Genomic DNA, 18,727 nt, shown 5'->3' on the forward strand with positions numbered 1-18,727 from the left:
TAATTCAATATTGATTGCTCTGTTTACTTGTGCCCTGAGAAAGTAACTGAAAACAGACAATTAAAGGAAGAAGGACAAAAAAGTTCAGAGTAGATGACATGTTATATCTTCTTTTGAAAGATAATAACATGTGAACTGTGTGATCACAGTGGTCACCAAGTTCAGTAACCATGTAGAAACCCTTAGCTGCAAGTGTGGGTGGGTGTGGATGCAGAGAACAGAGTATTCACAGTGGACTTCCTTTTGCTCATTTGGCCTCGCAGAACTTGTCACTGTTCACAGTTCACATCTCGACTCTACAATGGACACATCAAGAGTCTATGGCAGTGTAAAGACAGTTAAGACCCCAGGGAATAAGTATGCATCACCCCCATCTTTTCCTCCAGGTAAGTGCCCTTATTTTTCCTTTCAGTACTTGGATATCTTCTAGAGTTAAGATTCCCACTGTATTTCAGTTTTAAAGGATTGCTTTGGGATGGCGAGATGACTCCTCAGATTAAAGCACTTGCTGCACAAACCTGACAAACAGATTTCAATTCCCAATACCTTTGTTGGAAAGAGAACTTCTCCTCCTGAAAGTTGTTCTCTGATTTCTACACCTAGTGTGGCATTGCATATCCCTTCAGTCACACACACACACACACACACACACACACACACACACACACACACCCCTGCAGTCACATACACACTTGCACTCATGCACTCACAAGCAATACTCTCTCTCTCTCTCACACACACATACACACTAATTAACTAAAAAAACTATTGCTCTAGAGCAATGGTTCTGTGAGTGTTGACTAGTGTAGGACCGCTTGCCTTCAGATAACTGCAACTTTAGAGAGAAAAAGCTTACACAGTGACATTTTATTCAAGTAGCCTTTATGAAACATGAATGGAGCTTTTCCTATTCAGCCTCAGTTACAAGACCCTGAATAAACAATATTTTCCATATATGAACAGAAGTGTGTTTTTAGAGACACTGAAGACTTGCTGTAATAGCTTGCCCATTCCAGATCCAGGTTCAGAACAAACATTTTGACTTAGGCTACTGCAGTTGCAACCCTGGCAGTCAGCATTGGGTAAACCAGCCCTCTTCTCTGCCAGGGAATTCAGTAATTGGAGTGACAGAAATGTGGAAGACTGAGGTAATACTCAAAGGGTAACATGACATGAGGGAGTGTGAAAAGGGACCAGAAACTGAGGTAGAAAATGTGTCAAATTGTCATGAGATAAATTTCATTCTGTGACCTAACTGAACTTACTAATATCAGTAATATTGCAACATTTTCAATTTGACACTATTCCTGTATTTTGAAAACTGTTATTATCAACATTTTAGGACTTTTGGTTAGAAACTATTAAATTATAAAAGTTAAAACCAGGAAAACATCTTAGCATCAGCAAATCAGCTTTATTATCTTCTTCACATCAGGGTCAGGGACAAGTGAGGCTGTGACCCTTCTGGGATTCCCATGAACCAGCATGATTGGAAGAAGCGTGTTTTTCTTTTCCTTGTGGCCATGCCTAGCAAAAGGATGGGAAAGGGCTTGTTGAAATGAATGTAAGAAAATGAAGGTTGAGAAAGACAATGAGATTTCCTCAACACTACTATCCATGATCCCAAATTGAAAGACCGAAAAATTTGTCTGCCATTATTGTGATTATTATTCTACAAACCATCAGCTTGAATGGAAACCAGAAAGACACAAACAGTAGAATAAAGCCAGAGCAAAGCCTATGAAAAGAAAACACTGACCCAGTAGTGAAAGAAATGAAACCACCTTGACCCATTAGCTAAATAGTTCAAACTGTGGGTAATTCACAGCTTAGTGAGTAGATCTCTCAGTGAACAAACAAACAAACCACAGAAAGAGGGACATGGGCAGTGACCTGCTTTGTGGCCAAATGACCAAAAGTTTGCTTTGAGAGTAGGACAGGTAAAATGTGTGCAGAGCTCATGCATTCATGAAAGAAAGAAAGAAAGAGAGAGAGAGAGAGAGAGAGAGAGAGAGAGAGAGAGAGAGAGAAAGAAAGAAAGAAAGAAAGAAGAAAGAAAGAAAAGGAAGGACGGAAGGGAGGGAGGGAGGGAGGAAGGAAGGAAAGAAGGGAGGAAGAAAAACTATTATTCATTAAATAGTGCTTTGTACCAGACACTTTGCTTTGTAATTTATAAGAATTTTTCATAAATCTTAAAATTTATGAAATAGATATTGTTCAAACATTTCAAAGATGAAATTTATGGTTTATGAAGGCTAAACATATTGTCCCAATTGTTGTAGAATATTTGTATACAGTATAAAGGTATGTCTCTGCTTAAGGTGTCTTCTGATTGGTTTAATAGAGAGCTGAATGGCCAATAGCTAGGCAGGAAGAGGTTAGGTGCAGCTTTCGGGGGCAGAGAGGACTCAGGGAAGAAGAAGGGCAGAGTTGACAGCCATACAAAGAGGAAACAGGAGGTGCAAAATGAAAGAGAGGTAAAAGCCATGAGGCAAAACATAGATTAATATAAATGGGTTAATTTTAAGTTATAAGAGCTAGTTAGGAACAAGCCCAAGCTACAGGCCAAACTTTCATAATAATAATAACTCTCCATGTCATTTTTTGTGAGATGGTGGCCCAAAGAAAAATCTGTCTATACCCAATATTATATTGTATTGCATTACTTTATGTTATATTATGATAATTTGAAATATGACTATTCTGAATACTAGACTTTTGTAAAAATCATCTAAATAGTGACTGCATGAAGCTTTCTCTATTTTACAAAAAATTGGTCTTTCAAGGGTACAAAATGTAAGAAAAGACAGAAATATTAAATAATACAGAAAGCAAGAAACATGACTTCTTCTTGTTAGGCTTTTTAATGAGCTGGTCACTCTGTGTCATACCAGTGTTCAGGACAAATTCTGAATACACTAAATACACTGGTCTCCTCATATTTGGAGTATCTCTTGGAACTTAGGGTCTTCTATGGTGTCTACCTCATTGTCCAGTAACATAGCATGTCCTCCATGGCAAGAATGACAGTTTAGAATTTCATTCATCATGTTAAATGCACTGTGTGTTTCCTTCCATGACAGTCTTGTATCACCTCTGACCACACAGTATTGCTCAGTATCCACAGAAGATTGCTTATAAGACATCTGCAAATGAGATCAAATCTTGTGGTGATATGTTGTATCCCCCAATATATTGTGCATCCTAATAAACCTATCTGGGGTCAAAGGACAGAACAGCCACTAGATAGACATAGAGGCCAGAAAATGGTGGCATACACACCTTTAATCCTATCACTTGGGAGGCAGAGATCCATCCAGATTTCTGTGAGTTCAAAGCCACACTGGAAACAGCCAGGAATGGTGACTCACACCTTTAATTCCAGGAAGTGATGGAAGAAAGCAGAAAGGTATATAAGGAACCAGGAACTAGAGCTGGTTAAGCTTTTAGGCTTTAAGCAGCAGTTCAGCTGAGATCCATTTGGATGAGGACACAGGTTTCCAGTTTGAGGAAATGAGATCAGCTTAGGAATTGGCGACGTGAGGTTAGCTGTGGCTGGTTCTGTCTCTCTGATCTTCCAGCATTCACCCCAATACCTAGCTCCAGTTTTTTTTTTTTTAATTAACAAGACCTTTTAAGATTTGTGTTACAAAAATCTCTTCTATAAAATGTGTTATTTGCACAGGGTATATGTGCATATTGTTGTGTGCCTTAGATAATCTCCAGACTAACTATAGCATCAAAGATAATCTTAATGCCATGAAAATAGTGGTACAAGTTTTTAATCTAAAGAATAATGATATGGAAAGTCTGTATGTGTTTAATAGATGCAACTTTTTATATATGTGAAAATTTTTGTTCAGCGGTTAATTGTGCCTGGAGATATGGGTGGTTCTTAAGGCAAGTGAGAACTGTCTTCTATCTCCTAAGAACATTTCAACTCTTTCTGCCTCTATTCTTTTTTTGTGTGTGTCTGTGTGTTTCCTCAAGAACATTTTAAAATTAGCTGACTTATTTAATGATAGTTAGCATCCTTAGACTGGTCCACAGTCCTGAGACCAGTGCTGTTTGTCTGCAATCAGAATCATACAATTCAGCCACTAAAGATAATGCAAAACAAACAAACAAACAACAAACCCATAGTGGCTCCACATGAATCTACTGATATTTTGATTATTATATGAAGCCCCACAGCCCTGCAGTCAGCACCCCACTGGCCTCCCAGGCCTTGGCCTAGTGGGGTTCCAGTGCTGTGGTCCTGGCTCTGCTGTGGCCACAATATATATATAGGTTTAAATTAAGTCTCTATCATTCTACTACTCAATAAGACTCAGGAGTCAAAGGATAGGGTGAAAACCTGCTAGCTCAGAGAGGTTGAGTAGCAACTAGTTGATCATGCTTTTTTGGCCAGAGATACTGCAGTAGACACATCTCTCCCCTCATCCCTGAACCTAAAGGAAGGGCCAAATTCAAGTCCCTGCCCTTTCCTTCCTGTGCTTCTTCCGTATCCAAATTCCTGGCTTCTCTATGGCCAGTTCTGGTCAGCCAGTCACTGGCTCCACCCCCTGATTTGAGGTTTAACTTTATTGGCAAGTCTCAAGTGTCAGAGTGTGATCAAAATATCCCACAACATTGACGTGTAACTCAACTATCACTCATACCAGGAAATATTTAGAAACAGTAGGAAACTAGCAAAAACAGGAATAAGTCTGAATCTGTAAAAATCAAGCAGTCTTAGTCCTACATGGTGGGGTACAGCTATAATTCTAGTACTTGAGAAGTGGAGACACGGGCATCAGGAGTTCAAGGTCATCTTAACAACAGGGGTGTTTGAGAATAGTCTAAGCTACAGGACATCCAATCTTAGAAATAGAACAAAGCAACTAGGAAAACTTTGCTCAGGATGGCATGATGTTTGGTTCTAATAATTAAATCTAGAAGCCATTAATAAAATAGCAATACATGGAACTCTTTGAAACTAAATGAGAGCAAACAGGGGATCATGATTATTTTAGAGATGTAAAAGCCAACTAATGTTTCTCCATATTATCTTTGTAAACAAAACTATAATTGTTTTCCATATGAAATTCACATTTTTAATTGCCTAGAAGAAAGTTAAATTAACAAAGATATACTTGACCACATTTCAAAAATTAGTACATTTCACTGTCTAATAAACATAAGACATCCACTATTGACATAAGTTACCAAGGAAAGCAGAGATATCAAATATGGTGTCTAAGCAGTACAGTATGGTAGACATAATGTATGTCACACTATGTAAGAGGCATGGAGGTCCTTGTGCTCACAGATAAGCAGTAGAGGAACCAGGAATGTTAAACATACAGGGCTATTCCTTCTAAGGAAGGGATGCATAATCTGAAGTAGTACACATTGTTAATACTTTGGTGACTTTTGTGCTGTGTAGATGAGACCACAGTGAATCATCCCCCAGACACTCACCATTAGCTTGTCAATCTATAGAACCTATCTTTATGGAATATGTCACATGTAGTTGATCTATAGACTCCATATTTATGGACGATGTCATATGTTCTTTACAAAGAGTTTTTATGTAGTACATCCTAAGATTTATTGTGCACTTGTGATTGAGTTAGTTATCACCAGAGAAGTTTTCACAAATTGTGCTGTACATAAATATGCCCAAAATAAACTAGTTGGGGTCAGATTCCAGAAATTTGAACCAACACTGGTTACTTAGTCATGTTGAACTGTCTGCCTTCTTGCCTCTAGTGGATAGTTACACTGCTGGCTGTGGTGGCCACAGAGACTCCCCCAATGTTATATGACAGCACCCCTTATCTTCTATAGACATAGCATATGTCTTGTTCAGCACAGTACCCCTTATCTGCCATTTCAGTTTCTATATTTTCTGTTGCTTGTATTCAATAGTGGTCTTAAAGTACTAATTGTGGGAGTAAGTAACTCAATATTGTAAGCTGGACACTGCCCTGGGCAGCAATGATGAGATCTCACAGTGTCTAGGTCAAGAAATGACTCACTAGTCACCAGTGCTTGTGTCCAGTAACCCTCACTCACTAGTGATAGCCCCAAATTGAAAAAGTAGAAATACCAAGAGCTCAGTCATTCCAAAGAGAAGCCATAATGCATTCCTTTAAAAGGTGCTATTACAAAGTACTCCATTTAGCTGAAAATTTGTTTTTACTGTCACAGGTGAGATTGTGAAAGTTATAGCCACCAGATGTAGTATGGGCTTAGTTAAGATGGAAAACTGTGTGCATATGTGTTTGTAAAACAGTGCACACATAGTGTAGCACTATCTCCAGTTCCAGTCAGTCCACTAGGAGTGCTGGAAAGAGTCCTTGTAGATAATGGAGGTCCTGTGTAGTGACAAAACCACCTCAGGCTTTAATCCAAATTGTACTCAAGTGGATTTAACAAGTGTGTTCTTTGCACTTCCTAGATGCTTGTCAGTGCCCACACTGGCATCAGTTGGCTCTGAGACTCAGCTGTGCTGGACTGATCTTTCTTTTCTTGAGCCTGATTGGACTCAGTATCTTAGGTAAGTGAGGCAAGAGCCTTTGCTTCAAAAATTTCCTGCATAAACTATGTCCCTTTCACAGCATTTGGCCACCTTGAGACTAGGGAAGGGCCAAGGACATAAAATGTTACAGGACAACATCTCTTGTCCACTGTGGAAACTTCACAGTTCTTTCATGTTTCTTAATTTTCCTGAGAAAAATTATGGAGTGTGTCATATGTGCATCTAAAATTGTAGAAAGATAAGTAACAAGTGTGACAAAAATATGAAAGAAATGAAGAAAACTAAAAGGTCCCCATATTTAACTTATTGCATGCCTTCTAAACCTTCCCTTGGGGTGAGTGTAATTGAAGATGAGCAAGCTCAGGTGTGATTGGGAGCAGCCTGAGAGTTTCAGCAATGCCCACAGATTGACTTGTCAATCAGATCATAATGCAGCCTCAGAGCTGTTTGAATCCGTGTTCTGTGCTTTTCTTGTTCATAAATCCTGTCTCCATACTTGTCCCTTAAGTCAGTTTGCTAATGTTTTATCCTCAGTCCATATGTTCAAATTTTTTGAAGTAACTTGATTTCCTGAAGTGAGAAATATTATTTTATCTGTAGCACAGTGTCTATACCTGAACTTACCAATGCCTCAGCTGCTGACTACACCTTCCTAGCTGTGGCCTTGCTTTTGAGGCTGTGGCCCAGGGGAACCTTCACACCCCACTGCCCAGCTCTGCCATTGCCTCAGCCACCTCCATTCAGGGAGGCAAATGTTGCTTTTGATTAAGTCTCATCTTTTTATTATACCAATAAAGACTCAGGAGCCAGACACTAGTGTGAAATCTGCTAGCTCAGAGAGGCAAAGAAAGCAGCTGGCTCCCTTTCTTTCTCTGCTATTTGTTGTGGAATATTCCTTTACACTATGTGAAGATGTGTCACTGTGATTGGTTTAATAAAGAGCTGAATGGTCAATAGCTAGGTTGGAAGAGATTAGGTGGGACTTCTGAGGACAGAGGTTCCAGGGAAGAAAAATGGCAAAATCACCAGCCAGATGCAGAGGAATCAGGATCGGCAGTACAGAGTAGAGTTAACTGAGCCACAAAGAAGAATGTAGATTAAAAAATATGGATTAATTTAAGTTATAAGAACCATTCAAGCTGGGTGGTGGTGGTGCACACCTTTAATTCCGGCACTCAGGAGGCAGAGGCAGGTGGATCTCTGAGTGTTTGAGGCCAGCCTGGACTATAGAGTGAGTTCCAGGAAAGGCACAAAGCTACATAGAGAAAACCTATCTCAAATAACAACAAACAAAATGGACCATTTAAGAACAAGCCTAAACTATGGCAGAGGTTTCATAATCAATAATAAGTTTCAGTGTCATTATTTGTGAGCTGGTGGCTCAAAGAAAAAGCTTGCTACACATGGCACACAACATCTGGCCACATATATCCACATAAGGCCCGAGAAAGCTTAAAATATGTTCAGAACACAGAGTCAAATGTGGCTTCCTGGTGATGACAGTCTCTTGGGTAGGCTTGGCGACATACAGAGACAAGCTACTAGCAGTTTCCTATGGGCTGGAGCCAGCTGCCAGCACCATATGTCAGCACCATGTGCTAAACTGAGCTGCACAATGGCTAGCATATCTGTTAAGATTCGTCCCATGCAGTCAGAAAATTCTGCAGGCACTTAGTACAGCCAGATCCAGACACAGAACCCTCTAAAAATATATGGTTTCTTTAAAAATGTGCTTAGATGCTGAAGAAAGAAAATAAAATGGATATAGATGATCATAAAAATAGTTTAAAAATAATAAACTCTTGGGCTGGAGAGATGGCTCAGAGGTTAAGAGCACTGACTGCTCTTCCAGAGGTCCTGAGTTCAATTCCCAGCAACCACATGGTGGCTCACAAACTGATCTGGAGCCATCTTCTGGCCTGCAGACATACACACAGGCAGAACACTGTATACAAAATAAATAAATTTTAAAAAAGTCTTTAAAAAGAGAGTAAAGTAATATAAAAGAAGCCGTGTAAGGATGAAAAATATTATAACACAGGGACTTTGGATCTTATATGGTGCTTTGTTGACGTTGAAAAATTTGAAAGCTAATAAACAGAAACTTATGGCTGCTGAGGAGAGACATTTGACTGTAGGACTACTGAATTAAACCAGCCTAGATACTTTAGGAATCCCTTAACTTTAAAATGATAAATGATGACCACATGAGAACAGGAATAGGCAGAGTGCTGGAGAGGTCCCCAGAAATCCACAATGATACATCCTCTGTAGACTGCTGGCAATGGTCGAGAGAAAGCCTGATCTGACCTAGGCTCGTGATCAGATGGCCAAACACCCTAACGGTCGTGCTGGAACTCTCATCCAATAACTGATGGAAGTGGATGCAGAGATCCTCAGCCAGGCCCCAGGTGGAGCTCCAGGTATCTAATTATCGAGAAAGAGGAGGGACTGTAAGAGTGTGAATTGTTGAGACCAAGATTAGAGAAGCACAGGGACAAATAGCCACATGAATGGAAGCACATGAATTATGAACCAAAGGCTGTGGATCAGCTTTGATCAGGCCCTCTGGATAAGTGAGACAATTGAATAGCTTGAACTGCTTGGGAGGCATCCAGGCTGTGGGACTGGGACCTGTCTTTAGTGCATGAGCTGGCTGTTTAGAACCTTGTACTTACACAGGGACACTTTGCTGAGTCTGGAAGGAGGGGACTGAACCTGCCTGTACTGAATCCATCAGGTTTAAATGAATCCCCAAAGGAGTCTTGGTCCTGGAGGTGATGGGAATGGAGGGGAGGGGAAGGAGGAAAGGGGGGTGGGAGTGGGAGGGGGGAGGACAGAGGAATCCATGGCTGATGTGTAAAATTAAAACACAAATATAATAAATTTTTAAAAAGGAAAAAAATAAAAACAAATAAAATCATTAAAAAATGGAAGTCAGAAAATGTATTGCTTTGGAGAAAAGGTTAGGCTTTTGTTTCTACAGAAAATGAAAGGCTGTAGATTCATTCAAGGTTAAAGAGAATCAGGTTTGATTGAGTGAGACCCTCTAAAATCCTGACTATAGGCATAAATAAATAGACCTCAAAAACTAAAACATAAGTGACAAAAAAAAAATCATCTTTGGCTGGGTTGTGTACAACATACAGTCCATACTTGTGTTTATGCAGATATGTATGTTACCTTTGAAAATTTGTGTATTTTCAGAGCAGGGGGACCAGACACAATGTGAATGGATGTTCCAGGTGATCCAGCCTCTAAGAATGCCTCTGTTGTGGTTTCTTCAGAGTTCTACATCCAGAACAGCTTCAATGCTGCTGGCTGAGATGGTCCAGCCTCACAGATTATTTTAGCCAGGACTACAAACACATATTATGCTTTCCCATTGCACAGAGACTGGGCAACAAATGCTATGGCTAAGTTTTCCAGGACTTGAACATCATCTTAGTTTTCTCAGGGTCCTCCAAAGATTCCATTGCCTCCAGACAACAGGAATCAGTCTAGAGAACACTCCACCTACATTCCCAAGAGGTGGGGTGAGTTGGTTTTGATCAATGGGTTATGAATGTTTGTCATCATTTAGGGGAATTGGTTATAAGTTGTTATTGGTCATGATCAGGAAAAGAGTTGAACAAAGGAGATTATATTCAGGGATCTCTTTTTGAAGGGAAAAAGAGGGGTATATTATAGAAATGATGGGATAAACAGGTATATTGTTTAGTCTATTTTTGAACAACCACTAGTCTCAAATGTGTTACATTGGTATGGATTTTTGTATGTTGATACAAATTTAAGGTTATTTTAGTAATACTGCATATATTTTCTATTCTCGTTTAAGGTATTATACCTATGAAGCTCATTTAAAAATTTCAAGTTTTAGCCCTTGAAAGGTATTTAGGTTAATAAAAAAGAGAGGTTAATAGTCAGTCATATAGTCTTCATTTATCATGGTCTGTTATTCCTTGTTCTCCCTTTCTGTTCTTGGTCCAGCTGGGATCTCCTGCTCCCCTAAGCTTTCGTTCCCTCAAACCTTGCCCTTCATTACTCCCACTGTTGTCCAGGTTGTTCATGTAGATCTCATCCATTTCTCTGTCCTTGGGTGATCCCTGTGTCTTTCCTATAGTCCCGTTTTCTAGGTAGCCTCCCTGGAGTGTAGCAGTCTAGTCACCTTTGTTTTACATCGAGTATCCTCCTATGAGTGAGTACATACCATGTTTGTCCTTCTGAGTCTGGGTTACCTCACTCAGGATGATTTTTTCTAGATCCATCCATTTGCCTGCAAACCTCATGATGTCATTGTTTTTCTCTGCTGAGTAGTACTCCATTGTGTATATGTACCACATTTTCTTTATCCATTCTTCAGTTGAAGGGCATCTAGGTTGTTTCCAGGTTCTAGCTATTACAAACAATGCTGATATGAACGTAGTTGAGCAAATGCCCTTGTGGTATGATTGAGCATTCCTTGGGTATATGCCCAAGAGTGCTATAGCTGGGTTTTGGGGGAGATGGATTCCCAATTTTCTAAGGAAGTGCCATATTGATTTCCAAAGTGGCTGTACAAGCTTGCAGTGGAGGAGAGTTCCCCTTGCTTCACATCCTCTCCAGCATAAGCTGTTTTCTATGCTTTTGATCTTAGCCATTCTGACAGGTATAAGGTGGTATCTCAGAGTCATTTTGATTTGCATTTCCTGGAACAGGAATAGGCAGAGTGCTGGAGAGGTCCCCAGAAACCCACAGTGATACATCCTCTGTAGACTGCTGGCAATGGTCGAGAGAAAGCCTGATCTGACCTAGGCTCGTGATCAGATGGCCAAACACCCTAACGGTCATGCTGGAACTCTCATCCAATAACTGATGGAAGTGGATGCAGAGATCCTCAGCCAGGCCCCAGGTGAAGCTCCAGGTGTCCAATTATTGAGAAAGAGGAGGGACTGTAAGAGTGTGAATTGTTGAGAACAAGATTGGAAAAAGCACAGGGACAAATAGCCAAATGAATGGAAGCACATGAATTATGAACAAAAGGCTGTGGAACCCCCAGCTGGAGCAGGCCCTCTGGATAAATGAGACAGTTGAATAGCTTGAACTGTTTGGGAGGCATCCAGGCTGTGGGACCGCGACCAGTCCTTAGTGCATGAGCTGGCTGTTTGGAACCTTGTGCTTACACAGGGACACTTTGCTCAGCCTGGAAGGAGGGGACTGGACCTGCCTGTACTGAATCCACCAGGTTTAAATGAATCCCCAGTGGCGTCTTGGCCCTGGAGGAGATGGGAATGGAGGGGAAGGGATGAGGGGAAGGTGAGGGTGGGGGCAGGAGGGGGGAGGACAGGGGAACCCATGGCTGATGTGTAAAATTAAAACACAAATATAATAATAAAAAAAAAGAAAAAACAAAAAACAAAACAAAGAAAATAGTCATATATAACAATCAAACTTATAGTCATGTTAGGTATGTTTTCAAGGCCATTCAGTGATATATTTTAGATATATAGGTAATCTTCAAACACTTCAAAGACCTATAGAATATGGCATTTAAAATGTTTTAATTACATAAGGCTCTTCATGACAGTGAACACATCTGCTCCTGGTAACACCAATTTACTTCCAAAAAGGATGATGGGCATTGAAGAACCTTCATATGGAGTTTACTTTCTATGAGGTAAAAACTAGCCATTTGGTGAAGAAACTGCCCTTGCTTTGACTGTTGACAGTATGCTGTGGAAATGGACAAGCAGCACACAAAAGGAAGCAATTGCCAAACATTGCCAAGATAGGGTAGGACAGTCTTTCAAAAATTCTTGCTTTATAGAAAAGTCTGTCAGATATTCTTGGCCTGTTGGCCAAAGATGAATGCCCCAATATTAAATAGGAACAATGGGTGACTGTCCAGGCAGCCAGGTGCTTCTATCATTTCTATAGTGTTTGAAGTTGCTTGGTTTGTACTTCATGTTTACTCAGATAATATATCCTTCTTGGGTCTCTGATGGAGTTGAAGATGAAATAGTTATAGTTATAGTTTTCTTTGTTACTAAATTCAAAAAAGGAAACTCACAAAAGAGGTATAAAATGTGTAAGGTTGAGAGACATGAGAGCTTAAATTGTTTATTTAAGAAAATGTTTTGAGGTCTAAAAAGACAATTTTCAGATAGTAATACAAGTTATGATAGAAAATTGTTTTGATATAAAACTTTAAATTCATCAAGATAAGATAGATAAAAGAGTATTTTCTCTGAATATGCCAAATACAAATGGACTGAACATTGTGAATTTAGTTCCTACTTGATAATTGCTCTTATTTTTTATAGTTTTATTATATTAGAGTAAAAAAACTTTTCCTTTTTATTTAGACACTTCACTTTGAAGATGTGTCACTGTGATTGGTTTAATAAAGAGATGAATGGTCAATAGCTAGGCTGAAAGAGGTTAAGCAAGACTTCTCGGGAACAAGAGGTCTTTGGGTTGAAGAAAGGCAGAGTCACTAGCCAGACACAGAGGAAGCAAGATGAGCAATACAGAGTAAAGGTAACTGAGCCATATAAATGAACATAGATTTAAAAATATGGGTTAATTTAAGTTATAAGAACTAGTTAGGAACAAACCTAAGCTAAGGCAGAACTTTCATAATTAATATTAAGCCTCCATGTCATTATTTATGTGCTAGCACCCAAAGAAAAAGCCTACTTTAGCTCTTGTCCCAGAAATAGTTTCTCCTACTCCATCTGAAACAAAATCTTCTCCAACCCGATGTCCCTCTCTTGTACTTCCTGTGCTTCTCTCTCTCTCTCCAACCCTCTGACTTTCCTACACTCTCTATTGTTACTTCCAGTCAACAGGTTGCTTAATCCTATGGTTGATTTTATTTCAGCAATGCAACCTTGGGGTTCACAGTGTGATCAATTATCCTGCAATGGAGAAACAGAATACACATTCCACCATCTGTTTCAGCATTTAACTCTCTCTGTGTGTTTTCTTATTTGTTAGTGCGATTCTTAGTGCAAAAACCACCAATAGAAAGATACAGTGTGGCTGCTCAAGAGAACAGGACCAAATCAACAGGTATTGTGTGGCTTGAATTTCCTGAGAATAAGAGGTGATTTTTGATACAGACTGTGAGTTACCTCAGTCAACTTTCAAAATAGCCCTCCATGAACCATTATATCACCATGGTTTTGTCTGAGGAAACAGCCATACAGTGTTAAGAACTCATGGAGAGTCACACAGTTTATAATTGTGGGTGCTGAGAACTTCACTGAAACTGTGTGACCTTGATGTCTATGATCTTAGGCACCTGACCATGCTGCCCAGGCTGTTGGTGCACATGATCTCTAATAGGCAGACATCAAGTTAAAAAGCAGAATTGATTATTTTAATGAACATGTTAAACAGTTTACTTTGTCTGAAGTTAATTAGTAGGAACAAAACAAAAAACAAATAATTTGTCATTAATTATGATTCCTTGACATATGGTAGCATTAACCTTGTTCTAGCATGTGCTAATAAAGCAACTACTGTGTGGAGTTAATTGTGGTGCAGCAGGAACAGGGCAGAAATAGAATGTGTCTTCTTTTTTACTCTAGGGAGATCAACCATACTAACATGCCTGAGACATTGGCATCCATACCGGGATAAATGCTTATTTATGTCTCCAACTTCTGGTCCTTGGACTGAAGGTCTAGCTGACTGCTCTGTGAAAGAAGCCACTTTGCTGCTCATTGAAGATGAAGAAGAATTGGTAAATTTCTCAGTAGAACATAACACTTTCATTAAGCTATTTTGACATCTCTGGACTTTAACCAGTTGTCTATGATGAGGAAGTTAAGACTTGGATTTTTAACGCCTCATAATCTGAGAGACTAATTGGATTTATGATTTAATAACTGAATATAGTGTGGTGAATCAATTAAAAGTACAACTATAGAGAGACAAATTTCACAAAGAAGAGAGAATTATGCTGGTAGGGAGCTAGGAAGGACTTCAAATAGGAGTAATAGTGTTTTAGAAGGTTAGTAGAAGAAAGTAAGTCATGAGTAAATAGAATGTAGATTAAACCTCCCACTATGTTTTGATTACAGAGATTCATTCATGATTTCTCAAAGAGAAAAGGACAGCAATTTTTTATTGGACTAAATTATGTGCCAGTGGAGAAGATCTGGAAGTGGATAAATGGCTCAATTTTAAATCCTGATCTGTAAGTATTAAATGAGCTAATTTGAATATTCAATTCACATCCATTTCACTGAAAATTTAATTTTGTAATTTTAATTGTTTATAAATTCTTGAGAGGGGCAGAATAGGCTGAAAAGACAGTTCCAAGATTGGCTGAATTTTTTCATGTACAAGTAGATATCAACTCTTTATAATAGTATATGTGTGTGTATTTATTTATTTTCAATGGAGTTTTAAAGGACAAGAAATAGATTAACTTCTTAGGGTTGGAGAAAAAATATTTTAAAAATTCTATCTGGAATACATAGTTTTTGTTTACTTTTATACTTCTGACACTTGCATAGAATTTAAAATTTTTTCTTTCATTTTATGTATGTGTGCCTGAGTGTATATATGTATACAATGTATTGTAGGAGCTCACAGAGGGCATTATATTTCCTGAAACTGTAGTTACTGATGGTTGTGAGCTGCCCTGTGAGTACTGGACTTTGAACATGTGTCCTTTTCAAGAGCAGTCAGCACTTTAAACCACTAAGCCTTCTCTCTATCCCCTACAGAGAAAATCTTAAGCAGCATGTTAGAGTTGTAGCAACAAAGCTGCACCATTATGTGTCATGAAATGAATTTCTCTAGGCAGAATCAATATAGACATTGGTGTTTAAAAATATTTTCATACATAGTAAGGTTTCATTTGTGTGTGTGTGTGTGTGTGTGTGTGTGTGTGTGTGTGTATGTATGTATGTGCCTCTGTGTGTGTTTCTTAATTGTGCTACGATACAAAATGCATACTTAATTTTGATTCATAGTAAAAATATGATAAGTGAAGAAATTCATGTAAGACAGAGGACTTAACTTAAGTTGCTATCTGATTTTACTCTTTGGATAAAAGGATGATCAGATTAGACAGCAGTGACCAGGTAAATTTGGAGGCCACTATGCTTTTGTTTTAACTGGGCTGAGAAAAATGTCTCTGGGTAAAAGCTCTAGCTCTGTGAACCTCACAGTTTGAGTTCAGTCCACAGAATCCATATAAAAAGCCAGGTTCAGAAGTACACATCTGTATCATAGCTGGGAGGTGGAGACAGGAGAATCACCCAGAAGCACCTAGGCCAGTGAGCCTGGAGTACACAGCACGGTGGTAGAAACAAGGTAGAAAGGGAGGCTCCCACTAAAAATTACCCTCTGACTTCACTTGCTCTCACCCTTCCTCTCTCTTTCCTTCTCCAACTCTCTCTCTCTCACATATACACAGAGTAAATATTTATTTTAACTCCCTGAGCCCTGGTTTTCAGGCAAGGAAAACAGGGGAAAGTAAAAATTTTGTAAGCTGGGCATTAAATGAGATAATGTTAGAGCCCTCACCAGAAGCCTGGCTGGGAAAGTCCTGAGAATCCATCAAAGGTTTTTTTGAAAAGAAGTCATTAATTTGAACAGATTGGCTTGAAGAAAATGATTTTGAAGGCTGAAGAAAGAAGCTAAAGATGAAAAAATAAAATGTAGTTGAGGGATGTTCATAGTTTGATTAGCATGCTGGGCACTAGGGTGACATTAAATTTCTCCTTAGGGTTAAGGGGATCCATGAAGAAATGAACAGAGGCAAAGATCAGCTGTGAGGTAGCCTTGCCTACTGCCTAACATGTAGCATCCTCTGTTAGAGACAGGCTAAGCTTGAACTCACCCCTTCTCTGTAATCACCTCAGAAAATGCCTGTGTTAGTGCTTGACTTCTGGTCTTATTCCCATCTGCGGTCATCAGAGGAACTGTAGGTATGGGACTAGTGTTGTGATAAAGCAAAGACCCACCAGCTCTGGGATAAGACAGTTAGGAACTCCACTCGTTTCCATGAGTTGAGGTTCTTTTCTTCTCTACATCCAATTCTGTAGACCCACTGTGTTCACTCTGTATGTTGAATGCATTTACTGAACACCTACTCTGTGTGTTGTCATACATTCGTGTATATCTCAATGACTTCCCTAAACATCAGCTGGTAACACACTATATATTTAAGGAAACTGTAGCTCAGTAAAATGAAGATGCTTTCTACATGATCACATGACATGCTAGTAGTAGAATTAGGAGTTTTCACCTCCAATCCCCAAACTTCTCCTTTTTACACATTATTGTGAAGATACTTGTTGAAAGAATTCTTTTCCAGAAAGGTGAAACTGAAAATTCTAGAGGTTTCTATCAGCTGTCTTCAATGCTTACATGCATTTATAATATTTGTTACTGTGTGTGTGCTATGCTTAAACGCTATGTAATCTATAGAATCTTTAAAAGTCCAAAGAAAAATAATGACTAATGTGATAATTGTAAGAAAATCCTGAGTTCTAGGAACAGCTGTTCTTTGCTCTTTAGATTACGAATCATGGGCACTGACGAAGAAAACAGCTGTGCAGTTATCTCACAGACAGAAGTGTTTTCTGACTTCTGTTCTGCAGACAACCGTTGGATCTGCCAAAAGAAGCTGAAGCATGATTGAAGTCCTGGGTCCTGTCTCCTGATTTCAAATCTCATCTCTAGTACTTTACCATCCACACCCGATCTCTGCATTGAACTGTCAATGCTGCTGGCCCTCCCAGCGTAGTTAGAGAAACAGAGCATGGACTCTAAAACCACTGTGACTCTTACAGCTGCTCACTTCCAATTTCTTTATTCTGTAAATGTAAATGTACACAGACACAGATGGGCCATTCTAAGAGAGGTGTTCTATAGATGGAGGCCCAGGCCAGTAGGGGGCACTGGAAGCCTTGGGTGGCTTTTGTTGATGTCTGTGCATGAGGTCATCTGAAGATGCAGAAAACTGTTTGCAAAGTCCTCATCTCTAACCCCCCCCCCCCCATCTCAAGCTATCTCACATCTGGGCTACAGATCAAAAGTCTTTGCTCTTGATCCTGACACCAGAGGCCCTTAATTAAGGAGCTTGGCAAGGGAAGAGTTTGTTTTGATTGAGACCTCCAAATTAATCAATTAATAATTGACTAATGTTCTGATAATGAGAGTGACTCTAGGTAAACTGAGCTCTGTCTATGTGATGCCTCCTACCCTGTGGTGATGTACCAGAAGAACCTGGGCAGATGCTGGTGCTTGCCCCTGGGCTAGTCGGTCTCCAGAGCTGTGAGACAGGAGAGTCTCTTCTCCTTCAGTTTCCTGTTATGGCGACGAAAATGGACTAATACAGGGACTTGTCTCTTCCCACCTTTCCAAAGACCTTCCCATTTTTTCTTATCACTTCTTTCTTCCACACCTCTCTATAGGTTATGGCTCATGCATAAACTGGGAAATATGCAGCTAAATATTTGGTTATTTATCATAAAATAAATGACATCTTTTCAATTCTTCATTTAGAGAAATTAAAATAATAAGTATTCTGATAAACATCTTGAATGTCTACTTTTCTTTTTCTTTCTTTCTTTCTTTCTTTCTTTCTTTCTTTCTTTCTTTCTTTCTTTCTTTCTTTCTCTTTTTGTTTTTGTTTTTTTGAGACAGGGTTTCTTTGTGTAACAACTTTGGCTGTCCTGAAACTCGCTTTGTAGACCAGGCTGGCCTCAAACTCATAGAGATCCACCTGCCTCTGATTCCAAGTGCTGGATTTAAAGGGATTAAAGGTCACCATCTGGCTCAGATGTCTACTATTCTTAAAAAATGTATTGCCATATTTTCTAATGTAATAAAAATGAGATTGAGTTTACTTTGTAAGGTGTCATAATACAATTCCTATTAAAATAGACATCTAATTACTCAATGTCAACTTTACTGAAATTGAAGCATATACTATGATCCAAATAAAATGTCATTTACAAATAATTTTTACATTAAAAATCATTATTTTCTGTGTATGATGTTCTGCTTACATGTATGTATACATTGCCTTTGGAAGCCAGCAGGGGGCATTAGATCCTATGAGACTGGAGTTATAGATGGTTACAAGCTGCCATGTGGGTGCTGGAATCAAATCTTGGTCCTCTGCAAGAGCAATTGATACTACTAATGGCAGAGCCACCACAAAATCTCAGTATTATTACTTGTCAGAAATAA

The 18,727-nt window shown here is 39.1% G+C and overlaps 1 protein-coding gene across 1 annotated transcript; it reads left to right on the forward strand.

Annotated features, from left to right (window-relative positions):
• The first annotated feature begins 301 nt into the window (after positions 1-301).
• LOC118580298 (killer cell lectin-like receptor subfamily B member 1F) lies at positions 302-17,171 on the forward strand. The gene is made up of 6 exons (XM_036181961.1): positions 302-386; positions 6,446-6,544; positions 13,505-13,579; positions 14,101-14,255; positions 14,596-14,711; positions 17,048-17,171. Exons 1-6 carry the CDS (start codon positions 302-304, stop codon positions 17,169-17,171), a joined length of 654 nt encoding a protein of 217 aa, XP_036037854.1.
• The last annotated feature ends 1,556 nt before the right edge of the window (positions 17,172-18,727 follow it).

This window comes from Onychomys torridus, chromosome 3, assembly GCF_903995425.1.
Source record: "Onychomys torridus chromosome 3, mOncTor1.1, whole genome shotgun sequence".
Taxonomy (NCBI): Eukaryota; Metazoa; Chordata; class Mammalia; order Rodentia; family Cricetidae; genus Onychomys; species Onychomys torridus.